The 25,713-nt window shown below is 40.9% G+C and overlaps 1 protein-coding gene across 3 annotated transcripts; it reads left to right on the top strand.

Moving 5' to 3' along the window:
- The first annotated feature begins 114 nt into the window (after positions 1–114).
- On the top strand, positions 115–23,736 carry TPMT (thiopurine S-methyltransferase). Of its 3 annotated transcripts, XM_036870698.1 has the most exons (10): positions 115–226; positions 653–734; positions 5,790–5,973; positions 6,995–7,087; positions 11,172–11,304; positions 14,155–14,207; positions 14,907–14,981; positions 19,373–19,458; positions 22,545–22,589; positions 23,020–23,736. In XM_036870698.1, exons 3-10 carry the CDS (start codon positions 5,834–5,836, stop codon positions 23,130–23,132), a joined length of 738 nt encoding a protein of 245 aa, XP_036726593.1. In that variant the 5' UTR covers positions 115–226; positions 653–734; positions 5,790–5,833; the 3' UTR covers positions 23,133–23,736. The 3 variants fall into 3 exon arrangements, with proteins under 3 accessions (XP_036726593.1, XP_036726596.1, XP_036726594.1); XM_036870701.1 differs by lacking the exons at positions 22,545–22,589; positions 23,020–23,736 and adding an exon at positions 22,273–22,505; XM_036870699.1 differs by lacking the exon at positions 653–734 and having other exon boundaries at positions 152–226.
- The last annotated feature ends 1,977 nt before the right edge of the window (positions 23,737–25,713 follow it).

The raw sequence follows: 25,713 nt of genomic DNA, 5'->3' as shown, positions 1-25,713 counted from the left end.
AGTAGGGTCCCCGCCTTCGCCTTCGCCGCGCTACTCGCCCCGCCCCGGCCATTTCCGCCGCTGAGCAAGCCGGGGAGCGTGGGGAGGGGGGCGGGGCCTGTGCGCCGCGGGAGGGGCGGGTCCGGGGGCGGGTCCAATAGCCGGCCTGAGCCTGGGGCTTAGGAACCCAGCCGGCGAGGCCCGCGGCAGCGCCAGAACCAGCAGCAGGCGACGGACAGCGCATAAGGTAGGCTCCGCCGGGTGCAGAGAGGGTGCGATGACCAATGGGACGTTTGCTAGGTGTGAGTGTGTGGTCGGATTCCGGAACGGGGCGTCCCAGCCATCCGCGCCCTGAAATGGGCTCAGGGAGCCGAGTGGGAACGGGGAATAACGAGATCAGGTAGTGAATGACCTTTTTGAGTCCATGGTTAAAGTGACCCCAAAGCATTGTCGGGTATTGTTGATTTTAAGAAAAGAAAAATACTTGCCGGGACAGTGAGGGGAACTGGGGTGCTGTAAATATTGTCTTGCTCCATGGTAATTGCATAGGTGTATGCATGTATAAAAATTCACTGAGCCATACTCTTAAAATTTGTGCACTTTAGGGAAGTTATTCTTCAATTTACCAAAATTTTAAAATAAATCTAAAGCAGAAACATGTTTTTTTGAAAAGGTGAGGAGGAAACCAGTGTTGGGAGTCCACCCAAGGAGAACTCGGGCGACCAAACTAGCACATCTGCTATTTCTGTGTATGGGTAAGAATGATTGTGAAATTTGTCTTTCCTGAATCTTATAATTTTGCACTTTTATCTTGCTTATAGAAAGAAACTTTTTTTAAAAAATTTTATTATTATTTATTTATTTTTGGCTGTGTTGGGTCTTCGTTTCTGTGCGAGGGCTTTCTCTAGTTGCAGCAAGCGGGGGCCACTCTTCATCGCGATGCGCGGGCCTCTCACTGTCGCGGCCTCTCTTGGTGCGGAGCACAGGCTCCAGACGCGCAGGCTCAGTAGTTGTGGCTCACGGGCCTAGTTGCTCCGCGGCATGTGGGATCTTCCCGGACCAGGGCTCGAACCCGTGTCCCCTGCATTGGCAGGCAGATTCTCAACCACTGCGCCACCAGGGAAGCCCCCATATAAAGAAACTTTTTATTTCTCCAGAAAAGGATGTGGACAAGTTAAGTACAGGTTGAGAAGCTATGAGAACACCTAAGAAGTGATTAAGTTATATTCATGATGTTAAGTTATATTTAAAGTTTGTGTAAGAGGGGTAGAGTTGAACAATTCCAGGCTGCCCTGGCTCAGTGATAAAATTATGCTTCCCTTTTGTTTTAAGTAGAGAACTGTTTCTGAAGGCTCAAGTTCAGCTTCCAAAGTTTCTGTCTGAAAGAGGAAATGGGAAAACTGCAACTCTCTTTTGCTTTTCTGTACCCAATACATCAGATACTTCCCTCTGACCTCTCAGAAAACCCTGAGCGTCACCTCTTGACATCGTCAGGGCCTTGCAAAAGCCATTTGTTAACAAATGTTTGCTGGGAAGTGAATTTGTGTTCCCAATTCCAAGAGAGGTGCCTTCTCCTTAAATCCTAAGCACACTGAAGCCAAATTTTGCCATAAAGGGAACTTTTCCTTGAATAACTGCTTTTCCATGAATAATGATTCATGGGTGAATCATTAAATTAACTCCAACAAGAATAGCCTGGTAGTCCAAACTAAATTAGTTTCAGTCATGACTCAAAGGATATGTTACAACTATTGTGTTGTATTGTCCTTACATGACAAATTTCACGTTGAAAGGACAGACATTTTCCTCATACCTTCAGGTAGATTTGCAGTTATGTTCACATGTCCTTTTTTCTCAGTTCCCTTTGTAAAAGGGGGGGAAAAAAAGGAACAAAGAGTGTTGCCCATCATCCAGTTATACAAAGGGTTAAATCACAACCCCCTGCAGAGGGTGATGTACCCCAGGCGATTTAGGACTTCAGGAGGGAAAATAAGGGTGAGGCATTCTGTGTTTTGGATAAACGGCCCCTAGATAGCATGCCTCAGGGAGAATTTCAATGGCCCCAGATTCTTGCATCTTCTTGTACATAGAAATCACTAAAATCATTAACTTGAGGTATCTATTCTTTGTGATTAGCAGTAATCTTTTACCAAGATGTATGCTAGACTACATGTTTTTCCTAGTCAAAAAAAAAAATCTTATACATGTGGAACATATATGTTTGGAGCAGTTCCTCAGAGCTATCTGAAAGGCTCTCTCCCAGGCTATCGTCCTCAGTAAGGTCCCCGAATAAAATTGAAACCCACAACTCTTATGTTGTGTGTTTTTCTGTAGGTCAACACCTTTGTGTGCATTTTCCCATACCAAAAAAAAAAGCTATAAGAAAATTATTTAAAAATGCAAACTTGTGGGGTAGAGACGGGATATTGAATCCGTGCATCTACTTTTGCTTCCTCCTGAAACTCTACCAAAACAACAGCAGGATTTTTAAAGACATAAAGGGAAGACAGAAGAGAAGATAAAAGCAATAAAAATTTGAAACCTAGAAAGCAGATGGACGAGTGATAAAGGATTTTGCAGACTGAAGAAAGCTAAATTCTAAACCAGCAATGGGGAAAGCCAATGAGCAATCCTAATTGCATTATAGAATCCCCCAATGCTCAGGAATTAGCAGCACCAGGTACCTCAGGGAGATGGAAGGGTATGGTTGAAATTAGGAGGATTGCTTGAAATTCTGGTTCCTAAAAGGCTAAGTCCCCAGATCCCTTTCCCAATTCCCTGCAACCAAGTATCTCTTCCTCACCGCACCAGCAGACTTTGGGGGGTTTATTCCCTGGAGAGGGTACAGTCTTTGGACTGGGAAGATACAGTTCACAGTTGGGGATGGGAGTACCATACTGAAAATATGGGGATTAATTGAACACAGGCAAACTGAATGCTGGGGCCCTTTCCCACTTTTATCCTTTTCTCATGTGAGTACAGAACCATGGTCCCAAGGACTCAAACTTTCAACGGGAATTGGGAAGTCCATCTATGGAAAGTCTGACGAGTCCAAAGAAAATAAAGATAATGACATCTAAGTTTCCAAATAATATCTATTCACATCATCCTACAGTGAACTTCCAGTCAATAAGCCCCATCCACAAACTTAAACTTATAATCAGCTTTTTGGTATTTACTCTTAAATGTGAGTAGATAATAAGAATTGCTAGGAATTTGAGGACAGTCACTAGTTTGAAAGATAGAAGACAAAACCAACAGAAAAAATGACTCAGTAACAGACCATGCAGATAAATAAGGGAAAATATTATATACATTCTATACGTGAAATAACAACAAAATAAAATGAAAAGAGAACATCAGAAACAAAAAGGAGCTCTTGAGAATTAAAGACTTGAGAGCAGAAAAGAAAAACTAAATAGCAAGGTAGAAAGATAAAAATAAGGTGGGCTCTCAGAAAATAGGACAAAATGATGAAGAGTTGGAAAATGGAAAAAAATATGAGAAATTTAGAGCACTGGGTCAGGAGGTTCTACAACCATAAAAAGGGGTCCAAGAAAGAGAAATAGAAAAAAAGGACCAAAATCATCATCTGAATAATTCAAGAATTTTTCCATAATTGAAGGATATGAGCTTCCAGATTAAAAGAAGTCAGCCAGATGGATGAAAGTAGACCCAGGATAAGGCATAGAATTATGAAATTGCAAAAACTAAGGGGCAAAGAAAAGGTTTGAGAGAGAGAAAAATATTGGCCACATGGAAAATATCAAGATCCAAATGTCTTTGAATTTAAGCAGTAACTCTACAAGCTAGATGGCAAGGGAATGATTTCTTCAGAATTGTGAGAGAAAATGTTTTCTAACTAAGAATTCTTACCCAGCAAAACTATACATCGAGGATGGGGAATAATAGTGTGAAGACATTTTATACACGCAAAATTGCCAAAAACCCTTTCTCTCACGCACTCTTTCTCAGAAAGCTGCCGAAGGTTGTATTTTACCAATATAAGGGTGGTAACCAAAAAAAGGAAAATAGACAATAAAGGAAACAGGAGATTCATCAAAAGGTAAGAAGGAAGGCTCCAGGATGGTGATAAAGAAAGATCGCAGAAGGCTAGCTGTGTACCAGTAGAAGACAGCATCCAGGTCAGAAGGCTCTTCTCTGAAATGACATTGATAGGATATCTGATAACCGAAGAGATTGAGAGTGTATTGACAGGAGACTGGGAGAACTTAGAGTTGAATTAGTAATAAATATATGGAAATTTTATAAATGAAAAAGCCAGATAGTTATTAACTATAGAATAAAAAGTTGTACAGAAAAGAAAAAGTAATCATAGAATTCTATATGGCTTACCTGTGAATAGTATTTACCTAGTTATGACTAGGTAATAATACCTAGTCACCATAATGTGAACTTGAAATGTTTAATCACGAATATGCTATATCTATATGGAAAGGATAGGAAAAATGAGAAGGTGGTGTGTGTGTGTTGGAAAGTTGAAAGAGGACTAAATGCTTATCTTTTCTAGATGCTTCCTAGAAATAAAAAATTAAGAAGATACAAAATAAGCATGCTATTTGAGTTATATTTCAAGATTCAGCTAAAAGAGTTAAAGATGTTTGTCTCTCATTGGAAATGGGGACTGCTGCTTTCATCACTCTGCTGGACTCTTTGAATTGAGTGCATTATAACATTGATTAAAAAAATAGGAAGTAGGGCTTCCCTGGTGGTGCAGTGGTTAAGAATCCACCTGCCAATGCAGGGGACACGGGTTCAAACCCTGGTCCGGGAAGATCCCACATGCCGTGGAGCAACTAAGCCCCTGTGCCACAACTCTTGAGCCTGCAAGCCACAACTACTGAGCCTGTGTGCCGCAACTACTGAAGCCCGCTCGCCTAGGGCCCGTGGTCTGTAACAAGAGAAGCCACTGCAATGAGAAGCTCGTGCACTGCCGTGAAGAGTAGCCCCTGCTCACCACAACTAGAGAAAGCCCACGTGCAGCAATGAAGACCCAATGCAGCCAAAAATAAATAATAAATAAAATAAATAAATTTAAAAAAAAAAGGAAGTAAACATTAAAGGAAATTTTAAAAATTAAAGAGTGAGATGCTAGGAAAGATTCTAAGCTTACAAAAGTTATAATGCCTGTTTTTTTTTTTGTCCTCTTTCTTTTTTAAACTTTTTTAAACTGTTTCTTTTTTTTGTCCTCTTTCTTTTTTAAACTTAAATTCTTTTACTCTAAGATGTAATTCAATTTATTTAAAGCTCTTTCCTAATGTGTATTATGAGGTGTGCCTCTACCATCAGACTCACTGAAAAGTAATTTTTTGTATAGCTTTTCCGTGAATATTGAAATATTTTTTAAAAGCCATACTGCTGGGACTTCCCGGGTGGCACAGTGGTTAAGAATCTGCCTGCCAATGCAGGGGACACGGATTCGAGCCCTGGTCTGGAAGATCCCACATGCCGTGGAGCAACTAAGCCCGTGTGCCACAACTACTGAGCCTGCACTCTAGAGCCCGTGAACCACAGCTACTGAAGCCCTCGCGCCTAGAGCCCGTGCTCCGCAACAAGAGAAGCCACTGTAGTGAGAAGCCCGCACACCGCAACGAAGAGCAGCCCCCGCTCACTGCAACTAGAGAAAGCCCGCAAGCAGCAACAAAGAACCAACACAGCCAAAAATAAATAAATAAATAAATTAAAAATAAAATAAAAGCCGTACTGCTGAGAATAATAGGTTTTTACTTCATTCATCAATAGAATTGAAATGCACTTAAGTGACAACCTGGCAAACATTTTCCACTTAGGCATTGGAGACATCTGTTTCTGAGTCAAAGCTATCTACAAAACCATGGCTAATACAAGAACAGTACTTGATGTTGAAGAGTACCCCGACACTGAGGTACAGAAAAACCGAGTGCTAACTCTGGAAGAATGGCAAGAAAAGTGGGTGAATCACAAAATTGCATTTCACCAAGAACGAGGACATCAGTAAGAAATGTTTACATTTCTTTATATCAAATGTTGGTCTATAACAGAAATGCTCTATCAGAAGCTGACTTTTGAAATAGAAATAATAATATAGATACCCATTATTTGATTTTAAGATGCACATTTTTAGTTTTTCATATTGGAGCATCTCTGAAATCAGGATGCATCTGTGGCATGTCATAGTTGAATTGGCAGTGATATTTCTTCCCATGGAGTATAGATAATGGCGTGACTTACAGTTGATGACATCTTAGATTTATGAAATATGTCTTTTTTTGAATCCCCTATAACATTTATTTGTTGGGCATACATGTTTATACATATGCAGATGCTCAAGCTATATTAATGCTGGCATCTCTTTATACTGAAAAGTGGTGGTGTTCTGACTTTGCTTTCCAATAGCATGTGTTCAAATGTTAAAGTATTAGCTATATGGTGGAAGAAGAGAAGTTGAGAGAAATTAATAAGTGAGCTGAATGCTAAGCAATGTAATAGTAGTAGTAGTAGTGGGCTTCGAAGCAGCAGCAATAAAGATGGGTCAGTGCTGAGTAAAGTGGTCGTGACAGATGTTCCTTCTTCCAGGCAGCCACCCTGACTGCCCAGGGGACATCATTATTATTATTACATTTGCACACTAAGTAATAGTTGGGGTATCATCCTAGAACCATTGTATGAGTTCTCTCTGTCATGTAGCTGGCCTTAGAAGACGCACACACACACATATACATTTTCAAAACATATCAACCAAGGAAAAAATAATTTTTTATGTTTAATTACTAATCAGGAAAGCCCCAGGTTTGAGTCACATTAACTGCTCACTAGTTACCTGACTGAGCAAGTTGCTTAGCCTTCCTGTTTCTTCATGTATAAACTGGAGATTTTAATGAATAATGTTACCTACTTCATAAAGTGTTGGGAAATATTAAGTGAGGTAATACATGAAAGGTACTTAGCATTGTAAAATTGTAGTCCTTTTCTCTGTGTCTTGGGCTAATTAAAACAATTTTTTTTTTCTCCCCAGGCTATTAAAGAAGCATTTGGATACTTTTCTTAAAGGCGAGAAACAACTGAGGGTATTTTTTCCTCTTTGTGGAAAAGCAGTTGAGATGAAATGGTATGAGCGGATAAGCATCAACGTACTTTCTTGTCTTGATGATAAACACTTTGGGTGAATAATAGGATGTAAGTTTAAAAAATTCCATTCTCAGGAAACGCACAGGGATTCTATATTTTTAGTAGACTATTACTGATGGGTTCATAGAGGTAATGCTCTCAAACAGGAAGACAGTGCAGAAACAGAGGGGAGAACTAGTCTTTCTGTATTGAGTTTCTAAGCAAAAGAATTAGTCTACAACCAAAGTGGTGGGGGAGGCAGAGGATGGGACCAGCCTTCCCTCTTAAATTTCCTTCATCTTTGTGCATGGTTTAGTTTTTGTAGGTGGTTTTGGAATGTAACTAAGTTAATTTTAGGTATTTTAAATAGAGGTGGACAGAAAAGCTCAAAATGAATTACAGCTTTTTGGCAAAACCGTGTATAGTCCACAGTTCAACTCAACTCTCCCGTCTCTCTACGAGCACATAGGAGGTTTTGTTTTCATGAATCATTGCTAATAAAACCAGTGATAAAGGAAGTATTTCTTGTGAGTAATTCTCTGTGAAGAGAATTCACTTTAATTCACAAGCCACTGCCACTATGGGTTACTCTAAAGTCACAAACCTGGCAATCGTTTCCTATACAGTATTTGTTGTAATGATAATGTACAGACGCTATCGTACATGCCAAGACATACTATTAATGTATAAACTTGAACGTTGAGAACTTTGATCGTCAAGCAGGAAAGAAAAATAAAATATATGAAAATGATTAGTAAATGAAAAATATAGTAACTTAAAAATTCTCTCTTCCCTACATAAATACAGGTGGGCAAACTACAGCACATGTGTGCATTGGGAGTGGATTTCTGAGCAGGGACGGTGGCCCCCTGCTCCCTCAACTTGTAGCTGAGAGCATTTGTGAGTGGCTGCTGTGGCTTAAGATTCTAGGGTGGCCACGAAATTGAGAACATTATATCCTAACCAACTCACTGAACCAGAAGAAAGAATTCCTTCGCAAACTACCTGCAAGAAAAACATTAACTCTATGAGCAGGTTGTCTTATTGCTGTGTCATAAGTGATAACAACCTAGTTCTAGCAGAGGCTTTGAGACAAGGTTAGAAAATGGTATGATGAAACAGCCAATTAAATGTGATTGTTGAAGATTTAGGGTCTAAAGTCCTTTGTAATAAAAATGCCAGAACTAAGCTACTGTAATTGTATAAAAGTTATTATATTAGAGGATTTTTCACTTATGTAACAAATTTGTGTATTAAGGTCTATACAGATATCAGATGTGAATAGATAAACTATGAGCTGAAGCCCAAAAGCATTAACATAAAATGTTTAAGACATTTCCTTAGGTTTTGGTTTTCTTTTAGGGCAATATATTCCAGTATAATCCAGCCTATGCCAGTCTATAGTAGGCTATAGTTCATTTTTCCATATGTTGAGTAGAAGTAAAAATCCATGCAGCTGGTTTGGGTAACTTTTTTGTTATATTTTATAACTTCAACAAATGTATGGAGAATAAAAAAAAATATTCCATGTATGTTAACTTACAAATTTCCCAGGAAATGTGAAAGACAAGTTATTAATATGTATGTTTTAGAACTATAAACAGTTCATGTTCTGACCACATTGAAAGTGTGTCCTCTTGTGTAGGGAATAGGTACCATCAGTTCTGCTATTGTTCAATTGTTTTGAAAATGCTAATTGCATTCTAACTCCACTGATACATTAAGGAACAATTTGAGCATGGTTTGAATTTCACATCTGCTTATATGTAATTTTGTCTGCAAGAAACATGAGGTGAAAGCAGATAACAGCACCCAGCTCTACTAAACCGTGTATAAATAGACAAAATGCACCCATGCACAAACCTCAGCTATCTCCCAGATACCTCAGTTCACCTCGATGTGCTGTGAGCCACTTGCTCCCATCCACAGCCAGTGTTGGAACTTTCCATGACTGCTAATAATCCCCCTTCCATTACTTTACAATAACTTGAAAGCTGAAGCCCTTCCAAAGCCTACAAGTCTACAAGTAAAGTTCAGGTCTCTCTCAAGGTAAAGTGCCATGTTGTAGTATTTATATATTTTGTAACCATTTAACATGTAAAACTGTGCCACCATGTCTATTAGGTTCTTGTCTTTTTTCTTTTTAATGTGGCACTAAGTTTTTTTTTCTTAAATACTATTTAATCCATTTTATTTCTAAATACTGTTTAATCGCATATCATTGAGAAAATCCTGATTCACAGGATGAGTTATGGCAAATGTGCAGCAGCTTTTTCTTAAAAAAAAACCTTTTTAAAATTAAGGTATAATTGACATACAACATTATGTTAGTTTTAGGTGTACAACATAATGATTTGATATTTGTATATACATATATTGTGAAATGATCACCCCAATAAATCTAGTTAATCAATACATAGTTACAGAACTACATAGTGTTGTGTGTGATAAGAACTTTTATTTTTTTTTAATTTTTTTATTTTTTTGGTTCTTTTTTTAAAAATTTATTTATTTAATTTATTTATTTTTTGGCTGTGTTGGGTCTTTGTTGCTGCATGTGGGCTTTCTCTAGTTGCAGTGAGTGGGGGCCACTCCTAGTTGCGGTGTGCGGGCTTCTCATTGCAGTGGCTTCTCTTGTTGCGGAGCATGGGCTCTAGGCACGCGGGCTTCAGTAGTTGCAGCACACATGCTCAGTAGTTGTGGCTCGCGGGCTCTAGAGCACAGGCTCAGTAGTTGTGGCGCACGGGCTTAGTTGCTCTGCGGCATGTGGGATCTTCCCGGACCAGGGCTCGAACCGTGTCCCCTGCATTGGCAGGTGGATTCCTAACCACTCTGCCACCAGGGAAGCCTGATAAGAACTTTTAAAATCTACTCTCTTAGCAACTTTAAATTATGCAGTACAATGCTACTAACTATAGTCACCATGTTGTACATTACATCCCCATGACTTATTTATTTTATAACTGAAAATTTGTACCTTTTGACTTCCTTCACCCATTTCACCCATTGCTCACCCCCAGCCTCTGGCAACTACCAATCTGGTCTCTGTATCTATGAGCTTGTTTCTGTTTTTTGTTTTCTTTTGATTCCACATATAAGTGAGATTATAAGCTGTTTGTCTGTGTCTGACTCATTTCACTTAGCATAATGCCCCCCAGTCCATCCATGTTGTCATAAATGGCAAGATTTCAATTGTTTATGGCTGAATATACTCCATTAGGACAAAGTTGTTTAATGTGTACTCCAACCCCCATTTTCCCCATAAGCCTCATGATTTTTACTGCATGATTTTGCATGGTGTGTGATTTTAAAAAAATGCATATGTCGCATAACTGACTTATGTGTTTACTTAATGTAACATGAAATCAATACTGTACCTGGGTATTTGTGCCACTAGTGCTGTTTTCTTTGAAGTCCAAGATCCCAAGACTGAATTCTGTAATTATAAAGCTTACCAGAAAAATACTGGTAAGCTTTTGCGCATGGTAATCAAATAAATTTCTGGATAGGGTTTAGTGTAAGTAAGTGGAAATTATAAGATTATTATAGAAATGGATGCTAATGTTCTAGAGCCGAGTGCTCCGGTACGGTATCTACCAGCCCCACGTGGCTGTTTAAACTAAGTCACACGAGCCATGTCTCAAGGGCTCAATAACCTATGTGGTTAGTGGCTGCTGGATTGGACAACACAGGTATAGACTTTTCCATCATCACTGAAAGTTTTAATGGACATAGCTGATTTAGAGAACTTGAAAAGCATATTTAATTCATAGGATGCTTTTAAATCAGAAACTCTTCCAATCAAATCCATTTGTAGTAAATCAACATGTTAAGGTATAATTTTCCAAACTTTTAAATTTTTCCTAAGGTCATATAAATCATTTTTTCAGAATTCCACATAGCATAAGGTTTGAAAATATATAGTTCCACTTTCTGTGTATCTACATGTTCTGTGAAACATTGTGAGTCTGAATTCAAATAAATCCCTTAAAATTCAGGAAAATGTATGTTTATTGGTATATATCCTTTTACTTAGTACTGTATTTGAAATAAAAATTTAAGTGTAATTATATGATTTTATGCAGGTTTGCAGACCGAGGACACAGTGTAGTTGGTGTGGAAATCAGTGAACTTGGGATACGGGAATTTTTTACGGAGCAGAATCTTTCTTACTCAGAAGAACAAATTATGGAAATTCCTGGAGCCAAAGTATTCAAGGTCTGTTTTGATTTTGGTAAATAGTTATTTCCATACCCCCAGAAGGTTTTTCTCAGCATGAGTAAGTGAGGATACTATACAAGTGTCAGATGACCCCACTTTATCACCAGATTCACCTCGATATTATATAGTGTAAGGAGCGTAAAAAGATAGACAGTAGCTAGATGTGAACAAATATATATAAAAGCCAAGGTCAAAGCTTACTTGTCGTGTTTTTGGTTTGGGTTTGTTTGATTTTTAATTTATAAACAGGTGTTTCTGAGAACCTGTCTTGTGCCACACCCTGCATGAGACACTGCAGAGATGAAAACACAGTCCCTGCCCTAAAGAATCGCTTAGCTTAGGAGAGAAGAGAAACAGAGGAGGCTGTTTGTCATACACGGAGCTAAGTGTAATGACACGGGGTATTAAGGGAACAGAGAGGAATGTTTCCTAACCCAGCCGGGGGGGGCTTCCTGAAGTGTGGTGACAGGGCTAGGACAGGCAGAGAGTCAGGTCATCCAGTCCAGATGTCCTGTCAAGCTGGTACCTGAACGTGACACAGCCAGACTTTCTTTTGTGACCAACCACCCTTGTGGCCTCAAGGGAAGTGAGTTTGAAGGGCAGTAGCCTCCTGGCAAAGAGACCAGATAGGAGGTTGTGAGCAGTGGTCCAGGAAAGAGATCCTGAAGGGCTGCACCGGGAGAGTGATGGGGCACTTAGAGGAACAGGTAGATTAAAACGATGTTTAGGGTGTCAAACTGGGAGGATTTAGTGATTAATTGAGTGGGAATCCAGGGGGTGGTGAGTTCACATTTCCAGCTGAGATGACTGGTTGGATGGCAGAGAATAAAGGAGAAGCAAGTTGAGGAGCAGAGAAAATGAGTTTTGTTCTGGAGATGAGTTTAAGAGACCTGTGGCATGATATGAAAACCTGTGGAATTCATCTAAGAATTCCTGTTTGCTCAGTCCGGAGAGGCTAGTCCTCTTCCAGACTCCTTGGAGCAGTGGTTCTCAGCCCTGGTGACACATTTGAAATTATCTGTGGATCTTTTAAAATTCCTAGTGCCAAGGCCTTGCCTCCAGCTAATTCAGTCAGAACCTCTAGAGATGGGGCCCAGCATCAGGTCTGTTTAAAGCTCCTAGGTGATTCCAATCTGCAGCCAAAGTTAAGATTCACGGGCTGTTCTCCCTGCCTCCAGGCCCCTTCCTCTCAGGGCTGACCCCCACTGTGCTTCCAGACTGGTCTTCAAAGACCCGCCCACCTCTGTTGCACCTTATTTCAGAATAAAATCCAACATTTTCACATCCTGAGGTACATCTCCTACCCTGCTCCTCCCCCCACCTCCCAGACTTCTCACGTCCCACGCGCGTGATGTCAGCAGATGCCTCCAGCCAGTTCTTCGGCCACCTTTTGTTCCGCCTTTCCTGGTGCTCGGGCAGTGAGTTCCCTGCTCTGTCTGCTCTGTTCCTGCAGTTCTGGGCACACAACCAGAAGAGTACAGCCCATTCTGTACCGTGATGGTTCTTTGTTCCCACACCTCTCTGCTCCACCGGGCTGTCCTCACTGGGGTCAGAGACTGTCAAATTCACTGCAGTATCTAGAACTTGGGCTAGTCCTGTCTACAAGGTGCTCAGGAAATAAATGCTCATCAGTCAGTGAATGAAAGAGAGGACATTGGGGAGTCAATGCAACTGCACTTTCCATGAGTAACTCTTAAAATGTCTGCCCTTTCTCTCTCAGTCTGCCTGGTAATTGATTGAGGTGTATACTTGTCATTAGGGGGTCAAAATATTAGGATTTTGCTAAAGTAAACATTGCTAAAATATAACAAGCTCCAAAATGAGTAATAGTTAACTGATATTCAGGATTAACCAATCTGATTTTCCTTTTTGAGTTGATCCAAAAGAACCCCATACAGGTTTTTAATTTTAAAAAGTCCCATTAAAAATTATTTTCAGGGCTTCCCTGGTGGCGCAGTGGTTGAGAGTCTGCCTGCTAATGCAGGGGACACGGGTTCGAGCCCTGGTCTGGGAAGATCCCACATGCCGCGGAGCAACTGGGCCCATGAGCCACAACTACTGAGCCTGCGCGTCTGGAGCCTGTGCTCCGCAACAAGAGAGGCCACGATAGTGAGAGGCCCGCGCACCACGATGAAGAGTGGCCCCCACTTGCCGCAACTAGAGAAGACCCTCACACAGAAACGAAGACCCAACACACCCAAAAATAAATAAATAAATAAATAAAATTAAAAAAAAAAAAAAATTATTTTCAGTAAAATTGTATTTTATTTTCAGTTAAAAAAATATTTGCATAGGTTGCAAGGTGCAGGAAGTGAGGGGGGAAAGATGGAGAGGAATTCACCAAAATGATTAAAATCACTGTGTTCAGAGGGTGGCATGCAGGTTTTTTCTTTATTCTATAAATTCTCTGCAGCATGGTCCATATTTATTTCAAAATTAAAAAAATAAAAATTAATTTTTTTTATAGATTAGTGTTTTTTTTAAATGTTATTTATTTATTTGGCTGCATCGGGTCTTAGTTGCGGCATGCAGGATCTTCAGTTGCAGCACGTGAACTCTTAGTTGTGGCATGTGGGATCTAGTTCCCTGACCAGGGATCGAACCCGGGCCCCCTGCACTGGGAGCATGGAGTCTTAGCCACTGGACCACCAGAGAAGTCCCCAAAAAATAAAAATTTAAAGTAAGATGTCTAAAAAAATTATTTGCTGTGAAATTATGTTCTTTATGTTTCATTACACATTCTTTCTCTACCACCCATGCGCTGCTTTGCCCCTCTTTTTTTTCCTTGACCATTCAAGTACCTCCTCATTAAGTGGAATTTTTTTTTTCTTGACTTTTTCATTGCAGAGTTCTTCAGGGAACATCTCATTGTACTGTTGCAGTCTTTTTGATCTTCCCAGGTAGGACTGATGTTTACCTCTGCACTTTTAAAAACTTGAGTGTTTGCTGGGCAATGCTGGGGTGGGCTGAGGGTCTTTTTATCACTCCCATCCCCTTGCAGTAGCACCCATGAAGCACTGATTTGAGTCTCTGTTCTGCAGTTATTTTTAACTGCAGCATGTATGTCTTCACAGTTGATATCTTTGCCCTTGGGTGGCTGCTAAGCTCTGGAAAAATTATTATGACCCTAGGAAGGTAGGGAAAAGGAGGGGAGAGCAAGAAAGTGTCTTCCACTTCACACCTGTGTCTGTAACAGAAATGCATTTCAGGGTGTGGACGGAGGTGAGAGCTCATCTCCTAAAAGTCCCTGATACCTGTTCCAGGGGCTGGGAGGAGAGTTGTCTCAAACTGTCCCTTGTTCCTCCTTTGTGCCCCCAAGTCCAAGCTGCTGCCACCAGCTCCTAGAACTAGGAGGAGATGGACAGCTACACATACACACACACACACACACACACACACACACACACACACACACACACACACACACACACACACACACACACACACCAGCACATCCCTAGAGACTCTGAGGAAAAGCAGATGTGAGATCCCAGTTCCTTAACAGCTGGTGAGGTTCTGACATGTGCCATGGGGAACACTGTCTTGTTAAAGATTTTATTTTTCTTACATAAATTTTTTTATCTTTTTCTTTCTGGTAGAGCAAATATTGGCAAATTTGACAGAATTTGGGATAGAGGAGCATTAGTCGCTATTAATCCAGGTGATCGCAAACGGTTAGTGATTTGGTTCCTTTAATTATGTTGGTTTTTTCCCCTTTTTTAGCCTCCTTAATTTAGTATATTGTACTTTTTCTGGTTTCCAGAAGATTACTAAACTTCTACTAGTTTGAAATAGCTTATTGTATTTGGAATTAGAAGACCTATATCCAATAGCATCTTGGTCTAAAAAGTATAGGATTTGGCCACGGGGACATGGGTGCAAGGCTTGTGGCTCTGTCACTTCTAAGCTGTGTTGCCCTGGTCAAAGAATTCAACTTCTCTACGCCTTAGTTTACTCCTCTGCAAAACTGTAATTTTTCTACTAATACCACCCTCACCACCTCCATTGAGAGTACCAGGTAGTACTTGTTCAGCTCTTGCCATGTGCCAGGCTTTCTTAAAATACCTTACGTGAAAGAACACAGTTTATCCACCAAGCAACCCTGTGAGGTATTAGGCTATCATTATTCCCATTTTACAGATGAGGAAACTAAGGTCAAAGAGGTTAAGTTACTTGTCCAAAGTGCAGCAGCAAGTACGTGACAGAATTGAGATTCAGACCCACGGACTTTGGCTTTAAAGTCACGCCCATGACTAGGCCCCCTCACACGGTTGTTGTGGGAATGAAAAGAAATGACACGTGTGACAAGTACCGTGTTGACCCTAAATGACTGTTTAAATATTAGCTGCTATTGTATTAGAGCTTTTGATCTAGATATTTTGGGTGACCATTCTTTTGTACCTGGTCTTATTAGAAAATAAAATTAAAATATGAGAAAGTATACTGAGTAAAATGTGACCCCTCCTGTGTACTTTCCAACCCAAATATCATTCACAGACTTACTTGGGTGTAACACATAAATACTGAATTACTTTGTTGTATGGAGGCAGACTTAACACATCAGTGAAATGAAATTTCTCTTTTTAAAAATGAATTGTTTGGGACTTCCCTGGCAGTCCGGTGGTTAAGACTCCGAGCTTCCATGGCAGGGGGCGCAGGGGGTTCAATACCTGGTTGGGGAACTACGATCCCGCGTGCTGCACGCGGGCCAAAAAAAAAAGAATTGTTTGGTGAGTAAGGCTTGTTGCCAAACCTAATCTTATTTTAATTAAACATTGCCACATCCTCTTTTTTTTTTTTGAAAAAGATTTAATTTTATTTATTTTTGGCTGCACTGGGTCTTCGTTGCTGCGCAAGGGCTTTCTCTAGTTGCGGCGAGCAGGGGCTACTCTTCGTTGTGGTGCGCGGGCTTCTTCTTGTGGTGGTTTCTCTTGTTGCGGAGCACGGGCTCTAGACGTGCGGGCTTCAGTAGTTATGGCACGTGGGCTCAGTAGTTGTGGTGCATGGGCTTAGTTGCTCCCCGGCATGTGGGATCTTCCCGGGCCAGGGCTCGAACCCGTGTCCCCTGCACTGGCAGGTGGATTCTTAACCACTGCACCACCAGGGAAGTCCCACATCCTCTTAATATATATTTTCCTCTGGTGATAATTCACACTCCTTTTCCCCTTTTCTTTCTGACACCATTCCTCCTTTCTCTCTTCTCTGGGACCCTCACCTTCCTCACATGCCTAGAAGTCATCATTCCCAGAGGGACCATCCTCAGCGAGACTGTGCCGTCCTCTCTCCTGTACTTGCTCCTTCAAAGATTGCTTCAATTCTCCTGTTACTTTCGTTCTGGTATTCATCAAATACACATTAAGTTCCTACTATGGCTAAATACACATGATGTTGGGGAAATAACTGAACAAGTCGCGCATGGTATTGGCCCTTATTGTTTCTGTATTTCCAGCTCTGTTCTTTCTCCCAAACACCCACATCCCATATCCGGTGTCTGCTCGGCATTTCCCGTGTGACATCAGTGTCCGTCATCAACTCAAAAGTATCACCTGTGACTTCTGCGTCTCCATAAAACACCACATTTATACACTCAACTCAGTTCTGCTGAATGTCTAAGATTGTAGGTGTTCCCCGCTCCCTAAGGTTGTCCAGCCTCTTCCTCGAGGTTAGTCTCTCTGCAGGCTTTGGTTGCGTCGCTCAGATCCACAAGGCGGTGGGGAGCAAACCCGAAATCACAAAGCTCACTCTACAGACCGTGCACCTTGTGTTCAGTTATTTCTCCACCATCTGGCTTAATTTTTATAGATAATGATATAATCTGACATAATTATAAATATAAATATATATGTATATAAAATTTTAGCACATAGTAGGAGCTTAATAAATATTTGTTGAGTAAATGAGTGAAAACAAACCTGACTCAAAGCAAGGAAAATACACTGTTTCCCACCAGCCACCATCGCCTCCTCTGTCCTAGAAATAAAGGCCATCTAAGTGGCCTCTGAACTGTTTAGTTCATGGTAAGAAAGAGTCATGAGGCCCCTCCAGAGCTCTTGGAGACTCTAGTTCTAGTTTGGTCACAGACTCTGTCTTCCTGATCCCCCTATTCTCTTTCCTCCCCTTCCAGGCCTGTGTGTTTGTGTGTGTGTGTGTGTGTGTGTGTGTGTATGTGTGTGTGTGTCTTGTCACAGCCCCAAGAATGCCAGAGAACACTGGCCTTTGTTTCCAGAATAACTCTTATTTTGAGCCATTAGGAAGATAAATGACTTTATCTTAGCATTTAAGGTACTTAGTGCTTTTTCCCAGTCCTGCCATCAGTACAGGGTGTCTTCCTGCTGAGATTACACATGGGCGAGAACTGATGTGGTCTCTGCTGTGACTCTCAGGTTTCTTGCCTACCATCAATCATACCTCTCATTTTTCTGAATTTTTTGAGACGGGTTGAGAGAGAAAGTCCGCATTCCAAGAGGAAGGAAGCCTGTGAGTCCTCTGAAACCCTGCCAAACCTGTCTGACTGATCGCTTCATCGGGACAGCAAGTCCCTCCTTTCTTAAGAACAAAAATCCAAAGTTAAAAAGTAAAGGTTTCTGCTCAGAAGTTTGCTTAGGTCTGGTTCTTTCACTTGCAAGGAAGAGTGACCGGCTCAAGCCAGCTCAAGTTTTTAGGGAGTTTATGTTGAGGATGCTAACGGAATAAGCTACTGACCCGAGCATTTACCACGTACCAGTGTTCTAAGCACTTTATGTGTGTGCACTCATTGAATTCTCACAACCACCTGTGAGTTGGTTACTAGTTTTATCCCCATTTTACAGATGAGAAAACTGAGGCACAGAGGGGTTAAGACTTTGTCAAGCTTACATAGCCTGTAAGCGGAGGGGCTGGACTTTGAGCTCGGGGACCTTGCAGAGTCCGTACTCCTAATCCCCATGCAGGACAGCCTCCCTGACTTCTCCCAGGGCTCTGGACAGGGATGGCAGCACAGCCGGGCCCTGTGGAAAGAGCCAAGGCTCCTCACTCAGAGCTGTGCAGCTCGTCCACCTCTGTCTGTCTGTCTCTCATGGCCTCTTACCTCCCTGTGCGTGTCTCCTCTGCCCTCCTACCTCAGCACTCAGCTTCCTCTGCTTACCCACTCCTGCTCCCAGACATCTGACTCACAGCCCTCAGCCTCCTCAGCTCCAGCCTCCACCCAGCACAGAAACTCCAGCGTTTGGTCCAATGACCACAGTGAACTAGCAGCTCCTCTTTGGATGTCTTAACTCAGTTTCCCAGCGGAGTCATCTGATTGGTCCAACTCATCATTCTGTACCAGACCCAGGCCTGGCTCCTGGTCTGTCTGCTGATGGGCCCTGTTAGGGCAGGTCCCCACTTTGAACCCATCAGACACGGCTGGGAAGTGGCGTCACCTGCTCCTCAGGGCACCTACTCCAAAGGATAGTTGCCGTAGCACTCAGGGTTTATGCCACCCTTGCAGAACTGTAATGTCATAGTACCTTGAATTTTGGCCTGTTTATTAGTCTTATCTCTCCCCAACTAAAGAGAGGAAAGGGATTGTGTTTTGTATCTTACCCGTGCCCCCGGTGATGACCCCATCACCCAGGATATTTGTTAAACTGCAGCATCCCAGGCCCCACAGCAAACCTACTGACTCAGTCTTGGGATGAATGAAGCTCGGGCATCTCTTCTTCCAGCCGGTGCCCAGGTAATCTTGATACCAGCCGGGTCTGGGAACCACTGCCCCAAAGCTGGCAGTGCTTCGGGAAATATACGTTCAAAGCTGATGGGCCTCCGGGGACCACATCACATTGGAAGGAGCTTCTGTTCTGCTTAATTTGACACCTTCTGGTCTGATAGGCCTCCTTTGGATTCCCGTCCTTCGCTATTTCCCAGCTTAGGCAGGTAACATCATTTGCTGAGCCCATTTCTAGCTTTTTAGAATGAGAATCTACTTCATGTGATTTTTTAGGAGAGTTAAGCTCAGTAACAGAGATGAAAGGAAAAGCTGGCTTCCCTCCCTGCCTCTCGTTCTTTGTAAAGAAATGTAACACATGCCTTTTTATGTTCTTTTCAGCTATGCAGATATAATGTTGTCGCTAACAAGAACTGGGTTTCAGTACCTCTTGTCTGTTTTTTCTTACGATCCAACTAAACATGCAGGTAAAGTTTCTTGTTCTTTTCCCAGTTGCCTTGTTTCCTGATTTAATTCTATGACTTGGATAGCATTATTTTCTCCTAATTTATCTCATGTGAGGCATACTGCTGATGTACATGCAGTCTGTGTCATCCATGGTGGTGGGGATGGGATGTATTGGACTGATGCCTACAAATACATCCTCATAGGAGGATGGGGTGAGATGTGGACGTGGGGAGGTAGGGGTGTGCAGGAAAATCTCTAAACTATTGCTGTTTTTAATTTCTGGAACTTTATAATTTATTGCATTTTAAAAATAACTGTATTTGTTTTGAATGTATAAAAGGGATGTTTTCTTCTGGGTTCATTTAAATGTGTTTGAACATTAAAGCCTGACCTTTTTTTTTTAACATCTTTATTGGAGTATAATTGCTTTACAATGGTGTGTTAGTTTCTCCTGTATAACAAAGTGAATCAGCTATACATATACATATATCCCCATATCTCCTCCCTCTTGCATCTCCCTCCCACCCTCCTTATCCCACCCATCTAGGTGAACACAAAGCACCGAGCTGATCTCCCTGTGCTATGTGGCTGCTTCCCACTAGCTATCTATTTTACGTTTGGTAGTGTATATATGTCCATGCCACTCTCTCACTTTGTCCCAGCTTACCCTTCCCCCTCCCCATGTCCTCAAGTCCATTCTCTACCTCTGCGTCTTTATTCCTGTCCTGCCCCTAGATTCTTCAGAACCATTTTTTTTTAGATTCCATATATATGTGTTAGCACACGGTATTTGTTTTTCTCTTTCTGACTTACTTCACTCTGTATGACAGTCTCTAGGTCCATCCATCTCACTACAAATAACTCAATTTCGTTTCTTTTTATGGCTGAGTAATATTCCATTGTATATATGTGCCACATCTTCTTTATCCATTCATCTGTCGATGGACACTTAGGTTGCTTCCATGTCCTAGCTATTGTAAATAGAGCTGCAATGAACATTGTGGTACATGACTTTTTTTGAATTATGGTTTTCTCAGGGTATAGGCCCAGTAGTAGGATTGCTGGGTCGTATGGTAGTTCTATTTTTAGTTTTTTAAGGAACCTCCATACTGTTCTCCATAGTGGCTGTATCAATTTACATTCCCACCAACAGTACAAGAGGGTTCCCTTTTCTCCACACCCTCTCCAGCATTTATTGTTTGTAGATTTTTTGATGATGGCCATTCATTCTGACTGGTGTGAGATGATATCTCATTGTGGTTTTGATTTGCATTTCTCTAATGATTAATGATATGGAGCATTCTTTCATGTATTTGTTGGCAATCTGTATATCTTCTTTGGAGAAATGTCTACTTAGGTCTTCTGCCCATTTTTGGATTGAGTTGTTTGTTTTTTTGATATTGAGCTGCCTGAGCTGCTTGTAAATTTTGGAGATTAATCCGTTGTCAGTTACTTCATTTGCAAATATTTTCTCCCATACTGAGGGTTGTCTTTTCATCTTGTTTGTGGTTTCCTTTGCTGTGCAAAGGCTTTTAAGTTTCATTAGGTCCCATTTGTTGATTTTTGTTTTAATTTCCATTTCTCTAGGAGGTGGGTCAAAAAGGATCTTGCTGTGATTTATGTCATAGAGTGTTCTGCCTATGTTTTCCTCTCAGAGTTTTATAGCGTCTGGCCTTACATTTAGGTCTTTAATCCATTTTGAGTTTATTCTTGTGTATGGTGTTAGGGAGTGTTCTAATTTCATTCTTTTACATGTAGCTGTTCAGTTTTCCCAGCACCACTTATTGAAGAGGCTGTCTTTTCTCCATTGTATATTCTTGCCTCCTTTATCAAAAACAAGGTGACCATATGTGCGTGGGTTTATCTCTGGGCTTTCTATCCTGTTACATTGATCTATATTTCTGTTTCTGTGCCAGTACCAAACTGTCTTGATTACTGTAGCTTTGTTGTATAGTCTGAAGTCAGGGAGCCTGATTGCTCCAGCTCAGTTTTTCTTTCTCAGGATTGCTTTGGCTATTCGGGGTCTGTTGTGTTTCCATACAAATTGTGAAATTTTTTGTTCTAGTTCTGTGAAAAATGCCAGTGGTAGTTTGATAGGGATTGCACTGAATCTGTAGATTGCTTTGGGTAGTATAGTCATTTTCACAATGTTGATTCTTCCAATCCAAGAACATGGTATATCTCTCCATCTGTTTGTATCATCTTTAATTTTTTTCATCAGTGTCTTATAGTTTTCTGCATACAGGTCTTTTGTCTCCTTAGGTAGGTTTAATCCTAGGTGTTTTATTCTTTTTGTTGCAAAGCCTGATCTTTAAGTCGTGGCTTTTCAGGAAGAAGTGAAAACCAAGTACATAGATTTTTAATTTGTAAAAATACCCTATTTGATTTTTAATTGAGCCTTTTTTAAAAAGTGCTTTGTTTTATAAATATCTGTGTTAGTATTTTTTTCTGTTTGAATAAGTCAGGTCTTAAAAACTCATTAAAAGATGAGACCTAGTGTCCATAATTAAGTCTGGGACAATCAGATGGAAATAGAAAATAAGGGAAACAGATGTCAGCTCTGCGAATGTGATGTAAGTTCCCTTCCTGAACAGTAGGCCTAAGGAAGGGCCTGTAGGAGGAAGATAGAACAGGCCTTGTCTGGGGTGGAGGCTAAGAATTCCCTTCTAGGAAGGGGCAGAAGCTGTTTCTTCTAAAGTAAATGGCCCACAGCAAAGTGGGCAGAGTTTGTAGGATGAGGGTAAGTACAGGAGTGGTAGAAAATCTATACCCTGGAAGCAGGAAGCCCCAAGGGAATTTGTTCATGAACTCCACTCTGATTTTCCTGTTCCCAGGTTCCAAGGCTGACTCAGCCATCTCATGTAAGCTGGAGATGGGCATCTAACATTACCAGTCCCCTCAGTAAGCCAGTCTTTGGTATCAGATGTGCAAAAGAAGAAGCAGAAGAACCTGTCACATCCTCACCTATTTGGATAATTGAGTTATGTATGGAATGTGTATACCAGGGTCATTGGAAATAAGCTGAGAAGTGGGCCCTGAGAATTTATTTCTCTTTACAATTAGATCTATTAGAATTTATTCTTCACCATGCTTCTCTTTTACTTAGGTCCACCATTTTACGTTCCGGATGCTGAAATTAAAACATTGTTTGGTAAGTTACAGACATGTGCTGTAACTTTTGAAATAAAGTCAACAGTTAACTGTTTTGAGCTATTAGCAAACTATTAATATCTAGAAGTATATAAAATTTAAAAGTCAGAGGCCATTTAATTGGAGACTATTATATCCAAAAAAGGAACCCATCTCTGTAATAGGACTTTTTAGCTAAATGGTATGCTTATGTTAAAGACATCTGAATTCTTCTAGAGAGATGGTATGTTTATTTTAGCTCTTAGGAGTTATAAGTGATAATAACAATTCAGAGCTCAGAAATTTTACCCTTAATATTTATTTCCCTGTGTTCGTTAAAAAGAAAGAAAAGATCTTCAGTACACACTCTTTTTAAAATCATCTGATATGTTTTTAGAACTGGTTGCATTCTTCATAAAGTTTTAACTTGTCACACTTTCTTTTTGTTTCAGGTTCAGTGTGCGATATTCATTGTCTGGAGAAGGTTGATGCTTTTGAAGAACGACATAAAAGTTGGGGAATTGACTACCTTATTGAAAAGTTATATCTATTTATAGAAAAGTAAATGAGACGTAAATAGAAGCAAGTAATATCAACATGTTTTTGAGCAATTGAAAATTGTGCTAAGGCATGAAAATATAATAGATGACTTTTGGAAAAAAATTCTTCACAAATCACGTCACAGATCTTTGCTCAAAAATGCTTATAACTTTTTAGGAAAAAAACCACGTACTTTGGAAAAGAGAGTGTGATTGGGGGCAAAAGATTATACCTGTGTGTCTTACTTACAGATTGCAAGAATTTTTTACAATCAGCATGTATTACTTGTATAATTAAAGAATGAAAGAGAAATATAATGCATATAACTTAAATATAATAGACAGAAACATTGGCATTCTTTATGAAATTTAGAACCATTGGGTAAATGTAACACTTTAATGGGGTCCAAGGTAAAAGGTAGTGGTCTAAGGCATTATATTAAACATTAATTTTTACTATAAACCCTCATACTGTACTCAATCCTAGCACTCCTTTTCACATTTTTTCTCCTTATATAATTTTATATGTGACAGAATGAAGAAATAAATTTTTAAATTAATGAAATTAACCAATCTATATGGAAAAAAATATTTTCCCCAAACTGTAAAAAGAAATTATTTTTCAAAGTTGTTTTCTGTGTTTGGCAGTTTTTTGTTTCTCGTAATTTAATCTTGTTTAAATGATAAAGTCTTACAAAGTACAGTGTACTTAGGGGCTGGATTCATGTCTGTTCATTATGAAAGTTTAGATTCAAAACTTTTCAGTTTTTCATTAAAAATCACATTTTGTTAAATCAGACATTCCTCTCTTACCGCACTACCTAATATTTAAATGATTTAGATTGTTTAGCTCATGTTAATAGGATGGCGTGTATTACAAAAATTATTTCATTGTGTGTTTATGAAAATTTCAGAAACTTTGAAATCTCCAGTTTCTCATTTTCAACCATACATCTCCAGCTCATTTTTCTGTGTGTGCTCAAAACCTTCGAGCCTGCACCACTTTCCCCTCCCCACCAAATCCCTCACCCCTGAAGCCAAGCACGTGGGGCACGAGTTATGAAATTAGATAGGTGGTCAGAGTGGGTGCTGGAAGACCAGGTGCCCTTAGGGGAGAGCAAACCTGGAGACCAGAATCCAGGTTGGGTCCAAGGAACCACACAGGTGATGGAGATCTGCCTGTTAAGGAGGTGCCCGGAGGCTGCCTGAAACTCAAAACTCACCAACCCAGGAGGGATTCAGGTTCGTAATGGTAGCAAGCTTTTGCTCCTGTGAGCTCACAAGCCCATGCTAAAGCGCCTACAGTCTTTGCTCCTTCTCTGTTCAAAGGTTGCACCTCTCCTCCTGGACTGAGATGCTTCTATTCTATGTGGCTTGCTCTCTTCCTTCCTCTCGTCATTGTCAGGTACAATCTGGGATGTAACTGTGTCGTTGGACTCGTTCTGGAATTCCTTCTCAACTGCATGTGTGTGGCATGTCTTCCCACACTTGCAAAACCAGCAGTCCATGTGCCTAAGCACTAACTCCCTCCCCCAGACTCCTCAGCCTGTCACCCTCCGCCCCCTCATCTCTGCTGTAACCACCCTGAGCTGGGTCTCCATTTCCACCCCTCTGCGGCATGGTCCTTTGCACAGGAGTCAGCCACTGACCACAAGATCTATTCTTCAAATCCTTTGCCTCCACAGACCTCAGGGCTTGTTCTAGGTGGAAGGAGGAAGAGATGGTCGTGCTATTCCAGGACCCTCTAAGTAAGAAGTATTGGAGGGAAGCACAGAGGAAATCCATGGAGACTTCGCCATGGAGGAGGGACGATTCTTCATAGGAAACTCAGAATGTTAGAGTTAAGACTCGGGGCATCGCTTCTTTTTTTTTAAATTTATTTTTGGCTGTGATGGGTCTTAGTTGCGGCACGCGGGATCTTCGTTGTGGTGCGTGGGCTTCTCTCTAGTTGTGGCGTGCGGGTTTTCTCTTCTCTAGTTGTGGCACGCAGGCTCCAGGGCGCGTGGGCTCTCCAGCTGAGGCGCACGAGCTCAGTAGTTGTGGCGCGTGGGCTTAGTCGCACTGCGGCATGTGGGATCTTAGTTACCTGACCAGGGATCGAACCCACGTCCCCTGCATTGGAAGGCAGATTCTTTACCACTGGACCACCAGTGAAGTCCCCAGGGCATTTCTTTTATTAATCAGCGTGTGTATATGTGCGACAAGGATTGCACTATATAAGGTATTTGAGAAACCTTTCAACATTGACTCTAGAGATAAGCAAGTGCTATTTTCCTAACAATACTTCCTATAAATACTAGAGAATCATCAAAGGAAAGGTATAACATTGGGGTTTGCTGCCTGTAAGTAGTATCCTTTTAAGTATTCATTAGTTCATCCATTTAAAAAACATGTATTGGGCTCCTGCTGTGTACCAGGCATGCGCTAGGCACTGTGGATATGGTTCCTGCTCTCCTAGAACTTAGTTTCTGTCTTCAGAAAAAGAAAGAAAGGATGAAGATAAAGAGCAATTTTAAGATTGGATAAAAAGGGAAACTGGACTCTATACACTTGGTAAAGTAGAAAAAGGACAAGTGAAAAGGGAGGGAGGGTGTGGGTTGGGTTGAC

The sequence above is a fragment of the Balaenoptera musculus genome, chromosome 11 (assembly GCF_009873245.2).
Source record: "Balaenoptera musculus isolate JJ_BM4_2016_0621 chromosome 11, mBalMus1.pri.v3, whole genome shotgun sequence".
Taxonomy (NCBI): Eukaryota; Metazoa; Chordata; class Mammalia; order Artiodactyla; family Balaenopteridae; genus Balaenoptera; species Balaenoptera musculus.
The sequence above is the reverse complement of the archived record's forward strand: the minus strand, read 5'-3'. Positions and strand labels throughout refer to the sequence as shown.